This window comes from Triplophysa dalaica, chromosome 19 (genome assembly GCF_015846415.1).
Source record: "Triplophysa dalaica isolate WHDGS20190420 chromosome 19, ASM1584641v1, whole genome shotgun sequence".
Taxonomy (NCBI): Eukaryota; Metazoa; Chordata; class Actinopteri; order Cypriniformes; family Nemacheilidae; genus Triplophysa; species Triplophysa dalaica.
In genome coordinates this window covers 366,716-389,556 of record NC_079560.1, presented here as the reverse complement: position 1 = coordinate 389,556, position 22,841 = coordinate 366,716, and the positions used below count along the sequence as shown (strand labels likewise).

The 22,841-nt window shown below is 40.3% G+C and overlaps 1 protein-coding gene across 1 annotated transcript; it reads left to right on the top strand.

The window, feature by feature from the left end:
* Nucleotides 1-6,858: 6,858 nt before the first annotated feature.
* tmem38b (transmembrane protein 38B) lies at nucleotides 6,859-20,317 on the top strand. Its single transcript, XM_056731928.1, has 6 exons — nucleotides 6,859-7,442; nucleotides 12,585-12,741; nucleotides 14,202-14,386; nucleotides 17,454-17,541; nucleotides 18,614-18,731; nucleotides 19,818-20,317. Exons 1-6 carry the CDS (start codon nucleotides 7,316-7,318, stop codon nucleotides 20,043-20,045), a joined length of 903 nt encoding a protein of 300 aa, XP_056587906.1. The 5' UTR covers nucleotides 6,859-7,315; the 3' UTR covers nucleotides 20,046-20,317.
* Nucleotides 20,318-22,841: the final 2,524 nt, after the last annotated feature.

Sequence of the window (22,841 nt, the reverse complement as noted above, 5' to 3'; positions counted from 1 at the left end):
CATCATCATGTTGAAGTTTAATAGACTAAACGTATATTGTATGTAAATTGTGCTCTTGATCCTGATGGAACATTATAAATCACAGAGTTTAAATGTATTTCAATAGCTAGAAAATTAGTGATAACAGGATGCAAGAATCCTACAACAGAATCTAGACAAACACAGACATCAAGTATCAGGGTATGAATTTCAACAATGGTGACAATCAACAAACTAATTCTGATGTACAGATCAACTGCAATGCATGCTGGGAATCATGAATGAGTATCGTACTGAGATGTTACATGCATTGCGGCACAAAGTTTTCTGATTTTTGAGATTCATACCCTGATTCTTCATGTCTGTGTTGGTCTAATTTATGCTGTAGTTTTTTATGTCCAGATTTTACATGTCCTTCTAGACATCAATATGCAAGAAAAAAACATACTGTACTCAAAGTTTAGTACTGTTACTATGCTGAGATGTAGCAAAGTACCCTTTTATAAAATAAAACAAGTAGTATTGAAATAGTACAAGTGACACTTGATAGTTCTACTACTTATTCAAAAAACACATGAACTTTGCTTAAGTTTATTTACTTATTAGTACAATTTGAAGTATACTGAACTATTATTACGTGAGTGCTAAAACTGAAGTAGATGTCACACACACACACAGTTCTCATGGTAAAAGCACTGACTCATGGTTTCATGATAACTGACTCTGATTGGACAATAAGTCTCTCTGGAAGAGTGTTCATGACTGTGTTCTTGTGTTTCATGGGATGATCGTGTAGAAGCGTCTGGTTATAAGCATCAGAACACATGAACACAAAGCCGCTGACCTCCACAGATGACCACAGCTCTGACACAAAAACATCCACTCCACAAACAAACAAACAGACTTCCTCAACATTCATCTCAGTCTCTTTACCAACACCACTATAAGGATTGTTTGTTTAAAGCTTTTGGGACGTCTGAGTCTTTCACAAACACCTGCCGGACATAAATCAGCCTGAACACTATTCAAGATGTGTGGCCTCTCTCTGACAAATGGAAAGAGTGCCAACATGAGGCAAAGATGAACTAGAAGAAGACATTCCTGTGTCTTCATGATTTTAAACAAGTCTTTTAAGAAAGAAACACATGACGTGCAGGAGACGTTTGCAGAAACACAGACAGCAGACTCACATTAGAGGTCAGTCACTGCTGGACGTCTGTCTGAACGTTTGACAAACAAACTCACACCGGTGCTCATCTCTGAAGGGCCTTAAAGAGTGACACACTGAGATAATGACCTTCATTCTGACCACTCCGGAAACTGACCGGGACATTGGACATGCAACACTGAAAACAAAGAATGAAAGCCAGAAAACCAGAAGAGAGAGAGAGAGAGAGAGAGAGAGAGAGAGAGAGAGGGGAAAGAATGTGTAGTGACCTCCTGTCTTTGTTGCCTGAAGCTGGAGATTTTAAAAGAGCGCAGTCACGTGTAGAGCAGAAAGCCTCCTCTGATCCATCCCATCATTCAAGAGGAATTCCTAAATGAAAAAGCTCCGCTTCAGGACACAGACAACTCTGTCTTTATTTCTGCTTCCCGGAAAATTCAGTGCTGAACTTCCTGCTGTGTTTGTGCTACACAAATGATGGACAAACATAGATATAAATAACTAGATACTGCATTAGCATCTGTTTCTATGGGCTGCTATACGCCGGTCATCCGTCATGTTGGAACGTGTGATCCGGTCCGTTAGCACATAAGATCAAGCTGACTGTGTGTGATTATGAGAACATATTTATTATTGTGTAAACTCATTATTTCTGCTACACTAACACATGACAACAACAAAAGTTGATCCCATTTTTTGAAAATTTAAGTCTCTGTGGTTGTCACAGACACGGCTCCGGAGCGCAAATATATTCCAATCGCAGAACCCGTAACGGCTAACACAATCCATTGACATCCTTTAATAAAACTAGCATATGGTATCCTGTTGAAGTCTCTGCGCTAGCATTAGCCGTTACACTTTTTTGGCTAAAGGTTGCAGGCTTGCCTTCTAGTGGCTTTGTTCTAGTCAACTGTGAGTGACGTCAGCAGACTGTTCCAAGATGGCCGACACGTCTACGTGCCTGTAGCGCTTGAATGCTGCATCTAGTTATAAATATATATATGTGTGTTACCTGACAGATGCCTAAAACACCTAGCAACCACACCCCAGTGCCTAGCAACCGCAAACAACAAGTTATCTCACTTTAGGAAATAAATCTCTACTCTGTTACTCTGTCAAGTAAATGCAAGTCGTTTCAAAATATGAGATGTTTAATGAACTACTTTTGTTTCAAGTGTTATGTTCCTCCCTCATTAAACTGGTCAGGTCATCGCCCTCTCCTGACAGTGACCTCTGGGCTACAGGTCACATGTGTGACGCCTTTGGCATGCTGAGATGTGGGTGATGCGTGACCTCTCTCAGATGTGTGTTGACCTCTGAGTGCCGTGTGTTCGCGGGGTGAGAGTTTTAACACATCTGATCACAGAACTTCTGAGGAATGTAACCCGTTACATGATTGTGTAACTTAACTTCCAATGAAAAAACAACAACAGGCTGGAAATGAACATGAAGACTGTGTGTATGTATTACCTTTGTCATGGATGTGATGAGAAAGAAAGACAATTGAATACAAATACAATCAACACACAACACATCTTTCTACTGCACATCCATTGTGTCAGGCCTCACAATAACGCACAATTACACAACACAATACAGAAGAGTGAAGAAAACACAACAGCATTACATTCATGGTGAAAAGTTTTGGCAGTGACATAAATGCTGTGTGGGTAAATAATGAAAAAGCGAGTGGACAAGCAGACGCCCACAAATTGTGATCAACTCAGAGAACTTAAGGCAAGATAGAACTGCCATCAGTCAAGATTTGACCCATAAGCTGATGTCTGATATCTCAACCCAGTCTCGAGAACTCTTTTTTTAAGTCACCCATCATGACTTTCAGGCTAAAATATTTAAATACGCGGTCTCTCTAATATGTATATATATTTATCAGCGCAAACGGGATTCATACGTATTTTACAACGTGACTCATTTGTGTGAATTCCTTTTTCCTCCGGTTTCATTGTTATGTTTTGTACTGATGTGACGTTAGGGTTAGGGGCAGGTTTAGGGCAGCCATTTATCGTTGCTTTGTCACCTCGTGAAACTCGTTTTTAGCTGAGTTAGCCGTTATGTCTGTGATGTTAGGGTTTGGGTTGAGCTAAGGTGTTGGTTAGCCAAATCATAAAATATGTGCGTCTTCTTTTGATATCAGATTATAAATATATAAATGTACATACACACGCTATTAAAAAGTTTTGCTGACTGACAAGAAAAAAAGGGGTAAAATGCGTGTCCATGAACACAAATCAATAAGAGTCCTAATTTTGTGCCAATGCCATAAATTCTCTTGAGACTGTGTTAAATATTCAGCGTGCCAGAGTGAATTGCAGAGGCTCAACAATGTAAATATCGACACTTATATAATATATTTATAATATCTTAAGATATGATTATTGTTGTTTTTCCAGTTTACCACAGAAACATGTGGAAATAATCTACAAATTCAGAAGCAGCACACTTAGCAAAACACAACATCTTTGTCACTGTCAATACTTTTGGCCCCGGCAGTATATTTCAATAATCTACATAATCATATCAGCAAACCATTATTTCAACATTCTGCTCCTGCTATAACAAAGAACTCAAGTGCTATGGTGATCCAGGTTTGGTACAGTAACACATAAACATCCCAAAGAACCTGTTCATAAAGGCTGACTCACTTATTCCTGAAGTCACAAAGTCCTGAAATAAAGTTCCCATGAGTTAAACACAAAGACCTGTGTGTGTGTGTGTGTGTGTGTGTCAGTTGATAATATACTCACATGTGAGTGTGTGGAGGAATGTTTGTAGAAGGTCCAGTCGTGTATGTAAGGTCACGCTGGGCGTTTAAGGCGCTCTCGGAGAGGAAAAGGGTGGTATGGCATGTGTAGGGGGTCATTACACTCGTCTACCAAAGTGTCCAGCAGGAAAAAACAAGATTCTGATCTTTGTTCCTTTCGTTTGGAAAACGTTTCTAATTCAACCACTGACTCGTGTGATAAACTGCTACACATTGATCATTTTAATGGGAAGTGATTATTTCTGTAGACACACACAGCAGTGCAGAACCTTCTGATGTGTTGTGCTTTTATAGATGTCCTGTTATTTCCCAGTAAACATCACTTTAAAGATCTCTAGCACCACTCTGTGTGTGTGTGTGTGTGTGTGTGTACTGCTATTCATCACTGTGTGTGGACCTAATATCCCCACAAAGATAGTAATACCAGTAGATTTTGACCTTGATTTTGACTTTTTTAGGTCCCCATGAGGAAACAGCAGCTTATGAATCACACCGAATGATATTAATTGAAAATAAAAAAATGCAGACCGGTTTGTGTGATAATTAGGTTTAGTTGTTTAGGTTGGGTTAGGGGACAGAATATGTCATAAGACTGATATGAAATCCATGGAAATCTATGGAATTTCCCAAGAAAACATGGGTCATGACCGAAAGGACAAGATCGCGGATACAAGCGGCCGAAATGAGCTTTCTCCGCAGGGTGGCCGGGCGATCCCTTAGAGATAGGGTGAGAAGCTCGGTCACTCGGGAGGAGCTCAGAGTAGATCCGCTGCTCCTCCACATCGAGAGGGGCCAGCTGAGGTGGCTCGGGCATCTTTTCCGGATGCCCCCTGGACGCCTTCCCGGGAAGGTGTTCCGGGCATGTCCCACCGGGAGAAGACCCCGGGGAAGACCTAGGACACGCTGGAGGGACTATGTCTCCCGGCTGGCCTGGGAACGCCTCGGTGTCCCCCCGGAAGAGCTGGAGGAAGTGTCTAGGGAGAGGGAAGTCTGGGCATCCCTGCTTAGACTGCTGCCCCCGCGACCCGGCCCCGGATAAGCGGAAGAAGATGGATGGATGGAACATGGAAACCAGTGTGTGCATGTGCGAGGCAGTTTTAAACAATCTGTTGAAATCATTTAAAAAAATGTCAATAGATTTATGTAAGAAGTAAAATCACTATACTATGTAAGAAAAAAAATTAAACAGAGATCAATCTTCGACTCTTCTGGGCCAGCTTTTTAATGAATAAGAAGCTATTTATTTAAGTATGGATGTTTAACGTTAGTGATTACAGCATTTGATGTCCTATTTTAAATAATCGGCCATAGAATTATTAAATAGAGATATTAGAAATCTCACTGAACGCTGAACCTTAACAACAGCACCACCTACTGGACACAACAGGTATAACTGCATTCATTTCACCACAGCGTTATAGCTTTAGATATAATGTAAATTTATCATAAAAATAAAAGTATTACATATGATATGATTACTGATAAATGTGAAAATATATAATATTATGTTACCTGAGAGACGGGAGGGTTTGGCCGGTCTTCACGATGTCTCAAATGACTTTCACGGCACCATTTCAAAACTATTTAGATGACGAGTTCAAGCAAAATATCAATATTTCTGAGCTGTTGAGGCGTTCCTCTCCGCGTGCACATGGAGTTCAGAGGCAGACCCGCTCGCGCTGTTTCCAATGGCAATGACTTAATGGCGCCATCTTGAGGAAAATCCCGAAAAACATCTTCACTGAAAGTCCATGAAAGATCAGCAGGTGTCGCGCTTGTACAGGTGGTATCACCAGCATCATCATTTTCTACTATGTCCTCTTTGCAGTTATTTAAAATGCAGGTTCTCACCCGGAGGCCTGTATAAGTGTAAGGCTTCATTAGACCAGTCCGCCCCTGTCTATGGTCGTTCACATTTGGGCTAGCAGAGTAGCGTCAGAGCCTTTGAAAAACAGAGTTGCGACACTCACGCAGACGTCCGTTGGAAGAATGGAACGCGGAAGTAAATCGTGTCATGGACAGTGTTGGGTAAGTTACTCTGAAAAAGTAATTAATTACTAGTTACTCATTACATATTCAATAGTGTAATTAGATTACTATTCAAATTACTCTGTCCAAAAAGTATTAAGTTAATCATTACTAATTACTTTCTATATCATACATCAACCTTTATTAGTTTAGTGATTCAAGAATATACATGAAACGACTTATTGAATTCATTCAAATAAATAATATTATTAACTGATCAAAGTATTACAAATGTGAGAATTATACATTAAAGCACAGATTTTAAAGTAAGAATTTGAATTTTGAAGTCAATTACGCTATTGCACACGCATATATTTCACAAAGTATTTAGTTTAATTACATCAAAAGTAACTGTATTTAAATTACAGAAAACATATGAGTAATCCCTTACTTTACTTTTTCAAGGGAAAAGTAATTAAATTACAGTAACTAATTACTTAGTAACTAGTTACACCCAACAGTGGTCATGGATGGCTCTAAAGTTCCAAACATTGCATTGCATTTATTTCACTGTTTCCCAAATACATTCGCAGGTAAGTTGATATAATACATCTCTGTAAAACTGGTGTTTTATTATAAGGATTTTTTTAAACATGATATTGTTTTCCTAAATTAAAATGACTTTTCTGTGTGTCTGTGTGTTGTACAAACACAGCTCAATAAATAAAATGTTATCTACCCATTCAACAGACTGACCGTTTGGAAGTATTGAGAGCTGCGTGAACCACGTGACCACGCGGCGGCGAGATCAGAGTGTGTCATTAACTCTGCTTTTAACGGCTCTGAGTCGCACTGCGCAAACTGACCGGCGGTTGAAATCCAGATACCGCGAGAGTAGACCGCTCCCTGTGCTTTTAAATCGCTCTCGCGAGACATCGACGACAGAACGATTAGCACGCACGCGCAGCGACGCTTAAACAAGCGGAAACACACGTCATATGTTTCCTATTGTTTCATATGTGTTTTGGTGAATTATTTTGACTCGTTTTTATTAATGAAGTCATTTAAATGTGATTAAATAGGGGAAGATGCGGAGCCACACAGCGCCGCTACAGGTGATATATACCGTGTTACAGAACGATTAAACATGAAGCTAGATAAACATGGTACTCGATATAGATTCTTTCCGTTTAACATCATGCTACTGATGTTTGTGGGTGTGTGTTCGTTCCCCGTTGCCAATCACGGAGCTCGAGCTCGCAGCATCCGCATCAGTCATGGCGCCAGATCCGGTTACCGCTCCGATCAGCTGCTAGATTCAGCGGCTCCGAACATCTGCTGAACCTCCAGCTCATCATCTGAAGCCGGTCCACTGACACGGGTGTGCAGGCGCGTTCCTCGATCGGGAGTCGAAAGCTTTAATGATGGATGTGTTCGGGTTTCTGAATCTAAACGAGCTCGCGCTCGGGCTTTCACAGATATCGTTGTTCCCGTTCTTTGACATGGCGCATTATATCGTGTCAGTGATGAGTCTGAGAGAACAGCCAGGTAAGAGAAGTGAGAGATCAAACAACTTTAATGTCTTTCAATCTGTGCGTTTGTTTCATCTGCATGTTTGCGCGTGCACGTGCTCGCTGCTCTGCGCGGTAACGTTATCTGATTATTTACATTTAACATGAATGCGCTTTTATTCATAAACATGCCACGCATTGTTTTCTATAGTTTCTGAACACATGATCGTGTTTGTCTTCTATATTCACTTCATCACAAGTTCACGTCATACACACACACTTTGTCTTTGCATTGCGTTAGAAGATCGTGTGTTATTTCTATCATGTGTGTGAATGCTCCTCGTGACTGTATGTCAGGTTTACTGAGTTCTGTGCATCTGAAGCGGCAAGAAGTCGAGGACGTGTCTCCGGCGCGCGTTCACGTTTACAAACATTGGAGCGCGCGTGCACGAGATGCTTCAAAAACGTTTTCGTGGTTTGCACGTTAATGTCGATGATCGTTCGGACTTTAGTGTGCACGTGTGATTGAAGTATGACAACTAAACAACACAGATCACAAAGATATTCAATTATTAACTCACTGCCAGTATATCTGAGTTCTTGGAAATATTTGCATGTGTCACATGTGCAGCTGCTTCTCTCCACTGCAGTGGTTCAAATGATCAAACATGCAAACTTGTGCATTCGTTGCCCGCAGGGTCGGAGGAGCGAAACCCTGTTTTTGTGTTTTGCATTAACCACACACGAGTGAAGATGATCTGAACTGAACTTCATCCGAGTTCAGTGTTTTTGTGTTCAGAAGAGTAACACACAACAGGTGTGTGTCTGTGTGCAGTCTATTGTGTTGATGTTGATCGCAGTCTATTTTAAACCGTTTGGCCTTCGAGTCTCGACAGCTGATCTGCTCTCTCGCTGCTATTGTGCGTCTCCTGTCACTGAAATATCTGGAATAATGTCCTTCAGGGATACGAGACCTGACACGTCCTTGTGTTTGCCTTCAGTGTTTTCTGGTCTGTGTGTGTCTGTGTGTATCTGCATGTGAAGGGTTTCATCAGGCGTGGGAATCTTTTGGTACCTCACCATTTATTCATATTGGTTCTTGGGGTCATGATTCGATTAAAATTAGATTTTTTAATAACGATTCTTCCTCAAAATTCGAAGTGATTTTATTCCATTTTGCTAGAATGATGGCATTGGATGTGAGTCTTTACGTTTAGTGTTCTCAAAATACTTCACCTTGGCTTTACACATATTGCATATTGCATACGTCTTGTCAAGCTCCTTCTTACCATAGAGTCCATGAAATCAGAAGTATTTCCAAAAACCTGCTCTCACTAATAATGTGACGGGGTGGATTTCTTTTACCCCCATCACTTCTGCTGAGCTGAAGCTGAAGATTTTTTTCACCCACCCCTAGTTCTCATGTCATTCGTGTTTTACGGTCAACTCAACCTCTCAAAACACTTCGTTGTTTAGGAGCGATCGTGCTTTTAAAACGTTTAAATATGGGAGTGATCTATATATGTGTATATATATATTAGTGGTGGGCATAGATTAATTTTTTTAATCTAGATTACAATGGCTCATTTGAATTCTGCCGAAGGCATTCAGAATATGTGTGCTACCCAAATAATGACTAAAAGTAAGTCTTTGAGAACGGGTTTCTCAAGCCAGGTGGCGCATTAGACCAGGGGCTCATCTACTGTTTCCAAAATGCATCACAAACTGCTTGAGAAAGCTGTTCTACTATGATAATTGGTGATGAAAATTAAATTATGTTCAATAAGATGAACTTGTGTTTACTTCCGCATTAGCTAAGGGATGATATGCGTTTAGGTGGTACTTGAGACTGGAAGAGCTCCTACAGTACATTTACATTTAGTCATTTAGCAGACGCTTTTATCCAAAGCGACTTACAAAGGGTGAGGGAGCAACAAGCGATATGTCATACAGGTGCCATAATACATTAGATCTCAATACAAAGTTACTGGTTTCAACTAAAGTTAGACCACTACCTGTTGTGAGAAAGTGTTTTTTTTAAACCAATTCAGCATTGCACAAGGTGCAAATAACCTTAGTCTTGTCGATGTTTCTATTGGGAAGCTTCTTAAAAATTAATATTCCCTGAAGCAAACCCGGCGGCTTCATAGCTGCATCCATGTTAGCACGTCACGTTTGATGCGGTAATTTCACAGTAACGTCATGTTGTGTTCAGACCAAACGCGAATGGCGTGTCAAGCGCGAGTGATTTATATGTTAATGCAAAGAGCCAATAGACCTACTTGATGTGCGAATCGCGCAAATGAAGCCCTGGTTATGAGATGATGAGGCGGCTTCTGCTTCCGCGAATGACGCGAATCACGCGAGTTGAAAAATCTCGTTCTCGCCCCGTACAGTGCAGTTAAGCTGGTATACATCCGCGCTAAAATATCAAGGTGAAAGTCATCATAGCTTGCGTAGTATAGACCCAGCTCACAACACAACTTTGAGAATAGATTAACGGCGAAATTTTTTTTATCGCGCGATAAAAGTCTCACTGCGTTAACGGCCCACCACTAATATATATGCATGTCAGATAGATTGTGCTGAATAATGACCGTATTTAAATATCACGGTATTTTAATTACTTTCCCTTGAAAAAGTAAAGTAAGGGATTACTGTCACCTTTCCTGTAGTTTAATGACAGTTACTTCTGATGTAATTCAACTAAATACTGTGTGTAATATATGTGTGTGTTCTATAGTCTCAGTCTCTCATGTGTAATACTTTGGTCAAGAGTACCTAATGTAATTTAAGATGATTTATTTGAATGAATTAAAAGAGTGGTTTCATGTCTATCTTTGAATCACTGAACTGATCAGTGTTGATGTAGGATATAGAAAGTCATTAGTAATAAATCATTTAATACTTTTTGAAGAGAGTCACTTGTACAGTAATGTAATGACACTATTGAATATGTCATTAGTAACTAGTAATGAATGACTTTTTGAGAGTAACTTACCCATCACATGAAATCATCATCTGAACAGGAGATGAGTAGTAGACATGTGATTTACTTCGGTTTGTTTTGTGTTCTGAGATCTATGATGTGTACAGCTGCATGCTTACAGACAAATATCTCTCATGAAGAGGACAAACCGTGTGTTCTAGATTTGTTTGCATTGACCCTTCATACGACCTGCTACAGCCATGAGAGACAGCATCCCACAATGCACTGCACTCACTACACTCGATCTTCTGTTGTCTGTAATCTTGATTGATTCAGTGTTTTTGGTTCGATAGATTTATGGTTGATTAGTTTACAGTGTGTTTGATGTTTCAGGCGTGTGTATGTGCTGATAGACATGTATGTTTTACTGTATGTCACATGAGCTCATACATGCAGAAGATGTGCTCTCTGTTTGTGTGTGCGCGTGTGTGCGTGTAAACTCTACGGTATGGGGAAAAAATCCTTGTCCTTGTGGGACATACATTAACATTCATGCATTTGGCAGATGCTTTTATCCAAAGCGACTTACATTGCAGTAACCTATACATTTATACTTAGGTTTGTGCAATCCCCTGGTATCAAACCCACAACCTTGCGTTGTTAACACAATGCATTTAGGAGCTACAGGAAAGCTAAATTTAGCTTTATATATATATATATATATATATATAAGAAGGGGGGCACGGTGGCTTAGTGGTTAGTACGTTTGCCTCACACCTCCAGGGTTGGGGGTTCGATTCCCGCTTTCGACTTGTGTGTGTGGAGTTTGCATGTTCTCCCCGTGCCTCGGGGGTTTCCTCCGGGTACTCCGGTTTCCTCCCCTGGTCCAAAGACATGCAAAAAATTGTCCGTAGGGTGTGAGTGCGTGAGTGAATGAGTGAGTGAGTGTGTGTGCTCTGCGATGGGTTGGCACTCCATCCAGGGTGTATCCTGCCTTGATGCCCGATGACTCCTGAGATAGGCACAGGCTCCCCGTGACCCGAGGTAGTTCGGATAAGCGGTGGAAAATGAAATGGAAATATATATATGAAGAAGAATTTTGGTCACCATGAGGAAACGAGTATATAAATCATACAGAATGAACTCTTTTGAAAATCTAAAAGAGCAGAAAGTGTTGTGTGATTGATTGTGAGGTTTAGGGGTAGAGAATATGATATACAGATGGGACAGTATAAAAACCATTGTGTCTATGGAATGTCCTCATAACACATGGAAACCCAACATGTGTGTGTGTGTGTATCTAAAGTGACACACATTGATTCAGTCTGAACATACATTTCAACACAACCTTTGCACTGCAGATATAATCTTGCTGACATCTGTGTGTGTGTCAGAGATCTGAATACACTATGACTGTAGAAAACAGATTTCTGAGCTCTGGCTGAACTTTAATCTTCATGATCTCAAAGTTAAAGTCTTGTATTAAATATCCATCATATATTAGTGATAATGTGGTTTTGTCAATATAAACGGATCCGTCTGATCTCACAGGAGTTATTTTATGAGGTGGTTAAGCTCTCCTGAACTCAAGCATGAGAGCTGAGAGTAAGATTATTGATTATCACCTCATAAAACTGTAATGATTGGTCAGGATGAGATTGTGTTGTGTTCATTCTGTGTGTAAGGTCACAAGGTTATGAGACAACAGTTCATCCGTCATTTTGTTTCACATACTTGTGTATGAAGACAGAAGAGTGGATATATCACACTAGTGTTTCTGTGTCCTCACAGTCTCATGTTCAGACTGCTTGTCTTTGATCCTCTTAATCTCCCATAATCCCACAAACCACAGCAGAGCGTCACATGACCAGATCTTAGAAACACTATCATGACTGACATACTGTACAATATCACAGCACAAGAACAACACAACATGAGTTCATAAAAAAGAAATCAGTCAATCTAATAATAATCTCAGAAGAAGGGTTGTATACTGTTTGATTGTGTGTTGTGGACCGTAGATGACGTTTGTGTGTTTGTTAACCGTACAGGATGTTTGTGTGTTGACAGTAGTTGATGTTGTGTGTTTGTTGACCGTGGATGATGTTTGTGTGTTTGTTGACCGTAGATGATGTTTGTGTATTAATTGATCGTAGATGATGTTTGTGTGTTTGTTGACAGAAGTTGTTGACAGTAGTTGATGTTGTGTGTTTGTTGACCGTGGATGATGTTTGTGTGTTTGTTGTGTAGGAGCTCTGGAGGTGTCTCAGAGGAGTCCGTTGGCGTGCTGGTTCAGCTCAATGCTGTATTGTTTCGCTGGAGCGATTCTCTCTGCTCTCATGATGGCAGACGCACCCATCGCGCCTCTGTCCAACTCCACCAACCTTCTGCTCGCAACTCTCATGTGGTGAGACACACAACATCTGTATGTGTGTTTTTATGTGTGTGTCATGGTGATGTTGAATGGTTCATCACTGTCAGTACTTTAAACTTCATTCTTATCTGATGTAAAACACAATGATCAGACATTATACATATATATTATATAAATAAGATTATTTCAATGTTTTTATTTACAGTATTTAGTGCTATTCTCCATTTTCATTGTTGCAATGCAGCCTTAAATACATTATAATTTAAGGATGATAGTAATACATGAATATATTTAATTAGTATATTGCAATACAAGATTTTCTTCAAGCAATCATTGTACATCGATGAAATTGATCAGAAATAAATACTATGTTGAATTGTTTAAACCTTAAATTGTTCAGTTAAAATATAAAATTTAAATGTTTTCTGTACTGGAAAATGAACATCACAATATACCAGAACAATTTGCAGTAATAGCAGAACACGCAGATATGTGATGTGACAGCGCCATCTGATGGCTGAAAGCAGTCATTACTAGAGGACTTAGAGCTTTTATTACAATAATGGAAATGTTGTTATTTTGAGTTTACAAACAGCATTGAAGCAATAACATGATGTGATGCTACTATATTGATGTTGTTTTACTTTGATACAAATATATTTATATGTATGTATTTTACACTCAAATGTTGTATTTTTCTTGAGGTGAAATCTGCTGTGTCTGTTTTAACTTCATCAAATGAACATGCTTCACGGAATAAAAATAGGCACCTCAAAAACAACAATATTAACATGATGATGTGTGTTTGTGTTGAGGATTTGTTGTTGATGTAATTTCAGCATTAGTGACTCTAATCAGATAGATATATGATGAAAATTAAGAAGTTATATTAAAGATTCCTTGTGTGTTAAATACTGTCCATTCATACTCTTTTATAGCATTAATATATATATATATTTTTTTGTTAATTTGTTTTGATGAGAGGGAAATATATTCTTTTCTTAAATTATATTCTTTCAGTACAATGAAATATTGAAAAGAGAAAATTTTGAAAGACAAATTTCTGCTTGTTATATATGAAAAAGAACATTTCAATACATTTATTAAAGCATGTTTATAAAGAAAAGGTTTTCACACGGAGAAGCATTTGTACAGGGTTTTGTTGTAATCTTTTAAAAGGGTCTTTGACATTTCACAGAGAAATCATTTCACCGTCATCATTCACAGGTTCAGCACTCACCATCATTAAAGTCCAACAGCACAAATTATACTAATGGATATTTAAATGAGCACTTACTCATGCTCTGAGAGAGAGAGAGATAATTAAACAAGTTGCTGTGGACCCTATCTGAGCACTGTGTGTGTGTGTGCGTGCGTGTGCGCGTTCACGTGCGTGTGTGTGTGTTTGTACATGAATGTAAGTTGACATCGCCGTCAGTCGTAAATCAGTAAGAGATTGTGGAGATGATGAAGGTTTGTGTGTGTGTGTGCAGGTATCTTGTGTTTTACTGTCCTCTGGACGTTGTGTACTCGCTGGCCTCCATCTTTCCTTTGCGTCTGGTGTTGACTGGGATGAAGGAAGTGACACGTACATGGAAGGTTCTGGGTGGAGTCACTCAAGCGGGGAAGAAATATAAAGATGGTCTGTTTGTGATGATCGCAGTGGGCTGGGCCAAAGGTACCACACACACACACACCGCACTGCACCACACACACATATATTTATCACACGCACATATACATTCAACACATGTCACACACACAGATTCATCAAACACACACACCACGCAAAGACAAATTCATCACACACACACACAAACACACACATTCATCACACACACACACACAAACACACACATTCATCACACACACATTCATCACAGCAACACACAAACACCAACGCATACACATACACGCACACACCACACATGTCACACACATCACGCACACACAGATATTCATCAAACACACACACATATTCATCAAACACACACACTCACAGACGCAGATACACACACCATGCAGACACATTCATCACACACACTCTCACATACATACACACACTCATCACACACACTCTCACATATACACACACACATTCATCACACACAGTCTCACATACACACACACATTCATCACACACACTCTCACACACACACACACACACACACATTCATCACACACACTCTCACATTCACACACACATTCATCACACACACTCTCACACACACACACACACACACACACACACACACACACACACACACACACACACACACATTCATCACACACACTCTCACACACACACACACACATTCATCACACACACTCTCACATACACACACACATTCATCACACACACTCTCACACACACTCTCACACACACACACACACACACACACACACTCTCACATACACACACACATTCATCACACACACTCTCACATACACACACACATTCATCACACACACTCTCACATACACACACACATTCATCACACACACTCTCACATACACACACACATTCATCACACACACATTCATCACACACAGTCTCACATACACACACACATTCATCACACACACTCTCACACACACACACACACACACACATTCATCACACACACTCTCACATTCACACACACATTCATCACACACACTCTCACACACACACACACACACACACACACACACACACACACACACACACACACATTCATCACACACACTCTCACACACACACACACACATTCATCACACACACTCTCACATACACACACACATTCATCACACACACTCTCACACACACTCTCACACACACACACACACACACACACACACTCTCACATACACACACACATTCATCACACACACTCTCACATACACACACACATTCATCACACACACTCTCACATACACACACACATTCATCACACACACTCTCACATACACACACACATTCATCACACACACATTCATCACACACACTCTCACATACACACACACATTCATCACACACACTCTCACATACACACACACATTCATCACACACACATTCATCACACACACTCTCACATACACACACACATTCATCACACACACATTCATCACACACACATTCATCACACACACTCTCACACACACACACATACATTCATCACACACACTCTCACATATACACACACATTCATCACACACACTCTCACATACACACACACATTCATCACACACACTCTCACACACACACACACACACACACACACACACACACACACACACATTCATCACACACACTCTCACACACACACACACACACACACACATTCATCATACACACTCTCACATATACACACACATTCATCACACACACTCTCACATACACACACACATTCATCACACACACTCTCACACACACACACACACATTCATCACACACACTCTCACACACACACACACACACACACACACACATTCATCACACACACTCTCACATATACACACACATTCATCACACACACTCTCACATACACACACACATTCATCACACTCATCTGTCTCTGTTATTATTTGACTTCTTTCGTTCTGATAAAGAACTTTATTGCGTTTGGACGTGGCAGTTTTTTCCTTGACATTTTATTTTTCGCTGGAGCTCAAGGTTGTTTTTTCGATTTTCATCACACTCATTATTAAAGGCGGGCAGCATTTCACCCCCTGCTGTCCTTCAATTAACCAGAGAAAAGCTTTGAAATATCAGGAGGTGGAGGTGACTGTAATAACAGTGTGTGCGCTGGGAAATGATCAAAGTTTAAGAGCCGCAACACATCAAGCAATGACCCATCAACATCCAGAGACGCACAACACACACAATCCTGTCTCATTTCCTCTTTTATTCTAATATATCCGCTTCGGCTTCTGTGAGAACCTTTGTAAAAGCTCATGAGAATAAACGCTTTATTTGAATAGTTTGTAACGGACATCTATACAGCAGTTCCATTGGATGTAATTGTCAGAGTTTTATGAGTTCAATTCAATTATTTATATAATCATTTATGTTTGTATAATTTATTTATTTACAATGTGCACTGTTCCACAGCAGCTTTACAGGAGAAATAAAAAAACACAACAAGGTGAAACATAGCACGGTTCATGGAGTTTATACAACAAACAAGATCCTTCTAGTAAATAATATCTGATAAACGTAGTCTCCTGGTGGTTTATTTAACATATTTTGCATTAAGTGACAAAGATGTGTCTTTAATCTAGATTTAAATGTGGAGAGTGTGTCTGACCCTTGAATAACAGAGTTGAGGCGCTGTATGAGCAAGCTCCGCCCCCTTTGGTGGATTAGTTCTTTTAAGTGTTATCACAAGTCTGGAGTTTTGAGATCTTAGTGTTTGAGTGTTTTTTGTTCAAAAGGTTTCATGTCATGAAGCTCACTGTTTCATTCTCTAACATGTCGCACCAATGTGTGTGTCTAAATTATTCAACTGATTCTTTTCTTGTTCATTATTATGGGTATTTGAAAGGATGGGGTTGCTATGGTTACAGTGCGATAAGGTTTTCTTCATATTTATTCTGTTTGGGTTCAAGGGTCAGGTGATGTGAGTTAAGTGCATTTAAAGATTTTTGAGTAGAACCCTTTTTTTGTGTCACAAATGATTATTCTCATGAAAAGCTAAGAGCACAATCAACAATAATACATTGTCTCTCTCTGTGTGTGTGTGTGTGTGTGTGTGTGAGCGCAGGGGCCGGCGGGGGTCTCATCAGTAACTTTGAGCAGTTGGTTCGTGGTGTCTGGAAGCCTGAGACCAATGAACTGCTGAAGATGTCCTAGTAAGACAAATTACAAACACCACAGACTCTAAATATCTGAATGTCACTGGATTTAAATCTTTTCTTTCACCAAACGTCACTTCACTAAACATCTCAGCTTCCCATCTGCTGTCGTCAAGATGATTTTACTGAATGTTTGACGTCAGATTTCTTCATGTGCAATATATTTTCCTTTATAATCTAAATCTAGTTTTCGATTATTTCAAACCTAAAATAAGATTTGATAACGTGAGATCTAAAAAGTTCATTTGCAGTAGACGACAGATTCTTTAATGTTCAGTTTTTGAATGCGGTGATGTTCATCCTCTGAGCTCGTTCTACACGAGCACGTGTGTTCAAACTGACCTTCACTGTGTTTTTCTCCCTCGTGTATGAAATCTTTATCTTTCTGGAGCCAAACGTCTGTTGAAATGACCGAATGTTGTTTGAATAGAATCTCTCTCAGTCTGAAGTGCTTCGCGTCCCGCAGTCTCTCACAATAATAGCCTTTCGGCCTGTGTGTTTTTTTCTCCCAGAATGCCGCAGGTAGAATAATTGGCTTCTGTATTGATCTGCGCTCGTCTTCAGTCGACACTTGTTGTCATGGTTTTTTCTGCGGGTGGCATTTGAAAAGCTTCATGTAGAAGAACGCAAGAGAATCACAGTCGCATTCTGTTGTCAGTCGCCGTGGGGACGGACGTCTGCGTCTGCCGCAGCTCGCTCTGTTTTAACTGCGCACGTCTGCGGTGTGTGTTGTTGAGAACAAGACTGCGTTCATTTATTGGATGATGTTATAGCGTATGAATCATTTAAATCTGATTTGAACAAGTCAGTGATTTAAACTGATTCACTGGTAAAATCACAGTAAAACATCATCTCTCATGAATTATTTTTTGCTTTAATTGGCTATAATTTATTAATTATAACTGTTTTCACCATTCTGTTAATAACTGTGTCTGAATGTTTTTATTTTATTAAACAGTTGTTTTATTTCAAGCTTTAATTTGTCGTTTTTGTATCATTTTTGTCATCAGATGACACTTCAGCTTAATGTCTGGTGTTGGTTTAACCTTTGACCTCTGTGTGTCTGCAGCCCAACTAAGGTCACCCTGCTGGGAGCGGTTGTGTTTTCTCTTCAGCAGTGTCAATACCTCCCGATTCAAACACATCACCTCATCTTCATCTACACACTCTTCACTGTCACTAACAAGGTGTGTGCTGTTTGTCACTCTGCAGCATCTGTACTCAAACACACACGCCCGAACACATACACACGCACACTACACAAGCACACACTACTCACGCAGACACACAAACTACACACGCACACACTACACATGCAGACACACACACTACTCACGCAGACACACACACTACACCCGCACACACTACTCACGCAGACACACACACTACACCCGCACACACTACACACGCAGACACACACACTACACACTACACACTACACATGCACGTCACACACATACACATGCACACACTACACACGCACTACTCAAGCAGACACACACACTACACACGCAGACACACACACTACACACGCAGACACACACACTACACATGCACGTTTCACACACTACACACGCACACTACACACAGACACACACTACACACATGATTGACACAGCTCACATCACTCACTGCGTATCCCATAATGTAATGTGTCAGAACGTTCATTCCCAGTGTATCAGAGATGCATGAGGTGTGTGTGTGTGCGTGTGTGTGTTTTCTCATCCATGAATATTAGCTGTGATGTGGTTTGATTGATCCGTGTGTCGTGTGTTTTAATTGGACGGCAGATGAAGGTGAACGTCTCACATCAGTCATTCGAGTGAATTTAAGGAACGAGCCGCTGAAGCTCATCAAAGTAAATCTCTCTCGTCGTCTTGTGTCGTGACTTCAGCCCTTTAGTCTGACGGATTTCACTCGTTTTTTGCATCATTTTCATGTAATTGCATCATTCTGCATTAAACGAGTGTGCAGTTCCTCCTCCAGACTTCATCTGTCGATGGCTTGATGTTTGGAGGGAAATGTCTGTCTTTCCTCCCGCTCACCCTTTGACCTCTGACTGTCACGGAAAGACAAAAACTTCACTTTTCACTTCATCAGAAGCTTCTTCAGACATGATGTGAATTGATGAGTGATGTTGAATAAAGCACATCTAAATGAAAGGTTGAACGGTGTAGTTATCAGTCGAGCTGAACAATGAGACAGAAGAAGATGGTCGTTAGATGAGTCACATGACCCCATCAGATCATTGTTGTTTTCTCTCTCTCTCTCAGATGCGGATGATGCTGTTGGGTTCCTCTTCTTATCCGTTCTCTACATTAGAGTCTGTCCTCTACAAGACTCTGTTTGTTCGACCTTTGAACTTTTCTGCCCTGAGGGACCTGACCCAAAGCTGTGCTTCCCAGAACGCTTCCGATGGCTCGACGTCCACTCGCCCGCACGCCCAAAACACGGACCAAAGTGAATCAAAAGAGTCCGCCAATGGCAAAAAGACCAACTGAGTGCCAGCCAATAGAAAGCCGCTTCTCCTCACGAGGACCTTTTTCAAACACTTCCTGCTGATGATCTTTTATCTCTTTTTTATCTTTGTATCTGGCTCTGATCTGATGTGTACATATTTCTTATTCTGAGATGATTCTATTCTTTTCTAATCTGTAGCTGGGATGATAATATATATTTGTATTATTTATAGTGCATTTCTGAATGCAATCACTGTGTGGAATGCTGAACACGTTTTACTGTGACATTCTTGAATATAATTCACTTGACATCAGTCTGTCTCAGTGTCTTCTCTCATAGTTTGATGTCTGCACATCAGATGTATAAACGTGCGGAGGAGACTTCAGCAGTCTGTGTGTGTGTGTGTGTCTGTCTGTCTGACTGCGCACGCGCGTGCGCGCGTGTGTGTTTGTTTGTTTGTGCGTGTCGGTGTGTGTTTGCCTGTGTGTATGTACGCATCTGTGTGTTTTTGTGTGTTTTTGTGTGTTTGTTTGTGCGTGTCGGTGTGTGTGTGTTTGTGCATGTCTGTGTGTATGTGCGTATCTGTGTGTGTGTTTGTGTGCGCGCCTGTGTGTATGTGCGTATCTGTGTGTGTGGTTGTGTGCGCGCCTGTGTGTATGTGCGTATCTGTGTGTGTGGTTGTGCACGTCTGTCTGTGTGTGTTTGTGTGTGCTTCTGTCTGTGTGTGTGCGCGTCTGTATGTCTGTCTGCCTGTGTGTATGTGCGTATCTGTGTGTGTGGTTGTGCACGTCTGTCTGTGTGTGTGTGTGTTTGTGTGTGCGTCTGTATGTCTGTCTGCCTGTGTGTATGTGCATATCTGTGAGTTTATGCCGGTGTGCGCTTGTCTCTGTGTGTGTGTATGTGCTGTGTGTGTGGTTGTGCACGTCTGTCTATCTTTGTGTGTGTGTGTGTGTGTGTTCTGATGATGGTTGTTAAGGGTTAGGCTTAATGATTAAATCGTCTGTCACATGAACACAATATAACAGAATGTTTCGAGATGAGAGGACTTTGTTTATCTTTCAAATAACATGTCAACTTTCACAAACAAACAAACAAACAAACAAAACAGTCTCCTTACATCGACGCACAACTTCTGGTTACACTTAGACAAATATGTGCTGTAATAATGATGATTTATCAGTGGAGCTGTCAGGTGTGATTTGTTTGACATTATATGTAAAGTGACCAGCAGTTTTATCCTGTAGTAGAATGTATGATGTGATATTTTATATACAAACACATTAGTTTCAAACAGACACTGGCTGTAAGTGTGTAACTGTGTGTGTATGATTTGTGTTGTGGATTTGTATAATCCTGCTGTAGTTAATTGTTAATGAGCACATAATCTCATTTACGGGTGTGAAGAACTATTCAACATCTCAATTATTCTCCTCTAATATCATCAATGATTTCCAAAAACCCCACGGCGCCTGTGAACTCTGCCAAGACTGCTGGAGTGCTCCTGTTGCCGTGCCAACAACATTCTGATGGAGTGAGCAGAAGATTTCCTTCTGTTGCCCAGTGTGATGATGTCGCACACACACACACACACACACAGGTCTTACTCAGAATAGTGTACTTGTGTACAGTATGAATAGAATAACTGAATGACCTGCTGCACTTCCTGTTTCACTTTATATCACACATAGACGCTTTCACACGCCTGACCCAAAGTTAACTTCCGCTCTGTGTTTGTCTGAATACTGGCTAATAATAAAACTATAAGTGACACTTTACATTACATTTAGGCATTTAGCAGACGCTTTTATCCAAAGCGACTTACAGGTCGGTTAAACAATAGAAGCAATTGGGACAGTAGAAGTACAACAAAAGCATAAGTGCGATCAAAAGAAAAGACTGGTCTCATATAACACAGTATACACAGCTAAATTAGAGTTTTTGACCTTACATGAAGGAACCCTTCTAAAGCATTTATAAATGTGTCCATTAATGATGAATAAGTCATTTACAAATGCATTATGAAGCAGTTATAACTGAATGAGTAAATGGAGAAATTCTGAAGAAAGATCTGCTATTTCCTTAGAACATCCTTTTTATCCCTTCAGTTATAACTGCTTCAGAATGCATTTGTTAATGACTTATTCATCATTTATGAACACATTTATAAATGCTTTAGAAGGGTTCCTTCATGTAATGTTTTACTAAACTTCTTTAATTATATCAATATTTTATTAAATCAACAATTTGTTGAATTTATTGTTTAACTTTGTCGCATTTAAGTTTACTCAAGTAACGGTTCTTCTGCTGGTAACCCAAAATAACACTGACTAGAAGTACTTATAACTTGCTATCTAACATTAAAGTAATTGACTTGTTATTTTTGGAAATAATCTGCAGGGACTCTATTCTTTCAGAGTTTAAATTTGGGCTACAAAAGTGTGCAATCTGCGCAGTAACGTTAGTTTACGCTTTTATTTTGAAATCCATTGAAGTACATTCTTAAGATGCTTTTTTGTTCTGTTTGTGTTTAAATGAAGCTGAAAGTGCTTCTGGGCACTGAAACCAGCAACGTCTTTACAGATATGTAAACAATTATTGTGATGTGATCAGGGTCTCTGTGATGTGTGATGTGAATAGTGTCAGTTGCAGGACCATCTGACGTCCACTAGGGGTCCCCCTGTGTGTGTGTGTGTGTGTGTGTGTGTGTGTGTGACAGTCTGGTGGGCAGGACATCCCCCCCCCCCCCCCCCCGCCTCTCTCTCTCTCTCTCTCTCTCTCTCTCTCTCTGTGGGATGGTGCATGATTGGTGACACAGAGTGGTACGTCCCAAACAAAGA

Bases quoted from the DNA above. Each gene is read 5' to 3' on its own strand.
- tmem38b (XM_056731928.1), top strand. From the start codon at position 7,316: ATGATGGATGTGTTCGGGTTTCTGAATCTAAACGAGCTCGCGCTCGGG. The intron at 7,443-12,584 runs GTAAGAGAAGTG...TTTGTTGTGTAG, and splicing joins GAGTCTGAGAGAACAGCCAG to GAGCTCTGGAGGTGTCTCAG. The intron at 17,542-18,613 runs GTAAGACAAATT...GTGTGTCTGCAG, and splicing joins GAACTGCTGAAGATGTCCTA to CCCAACTAAGGTCACCCTGC.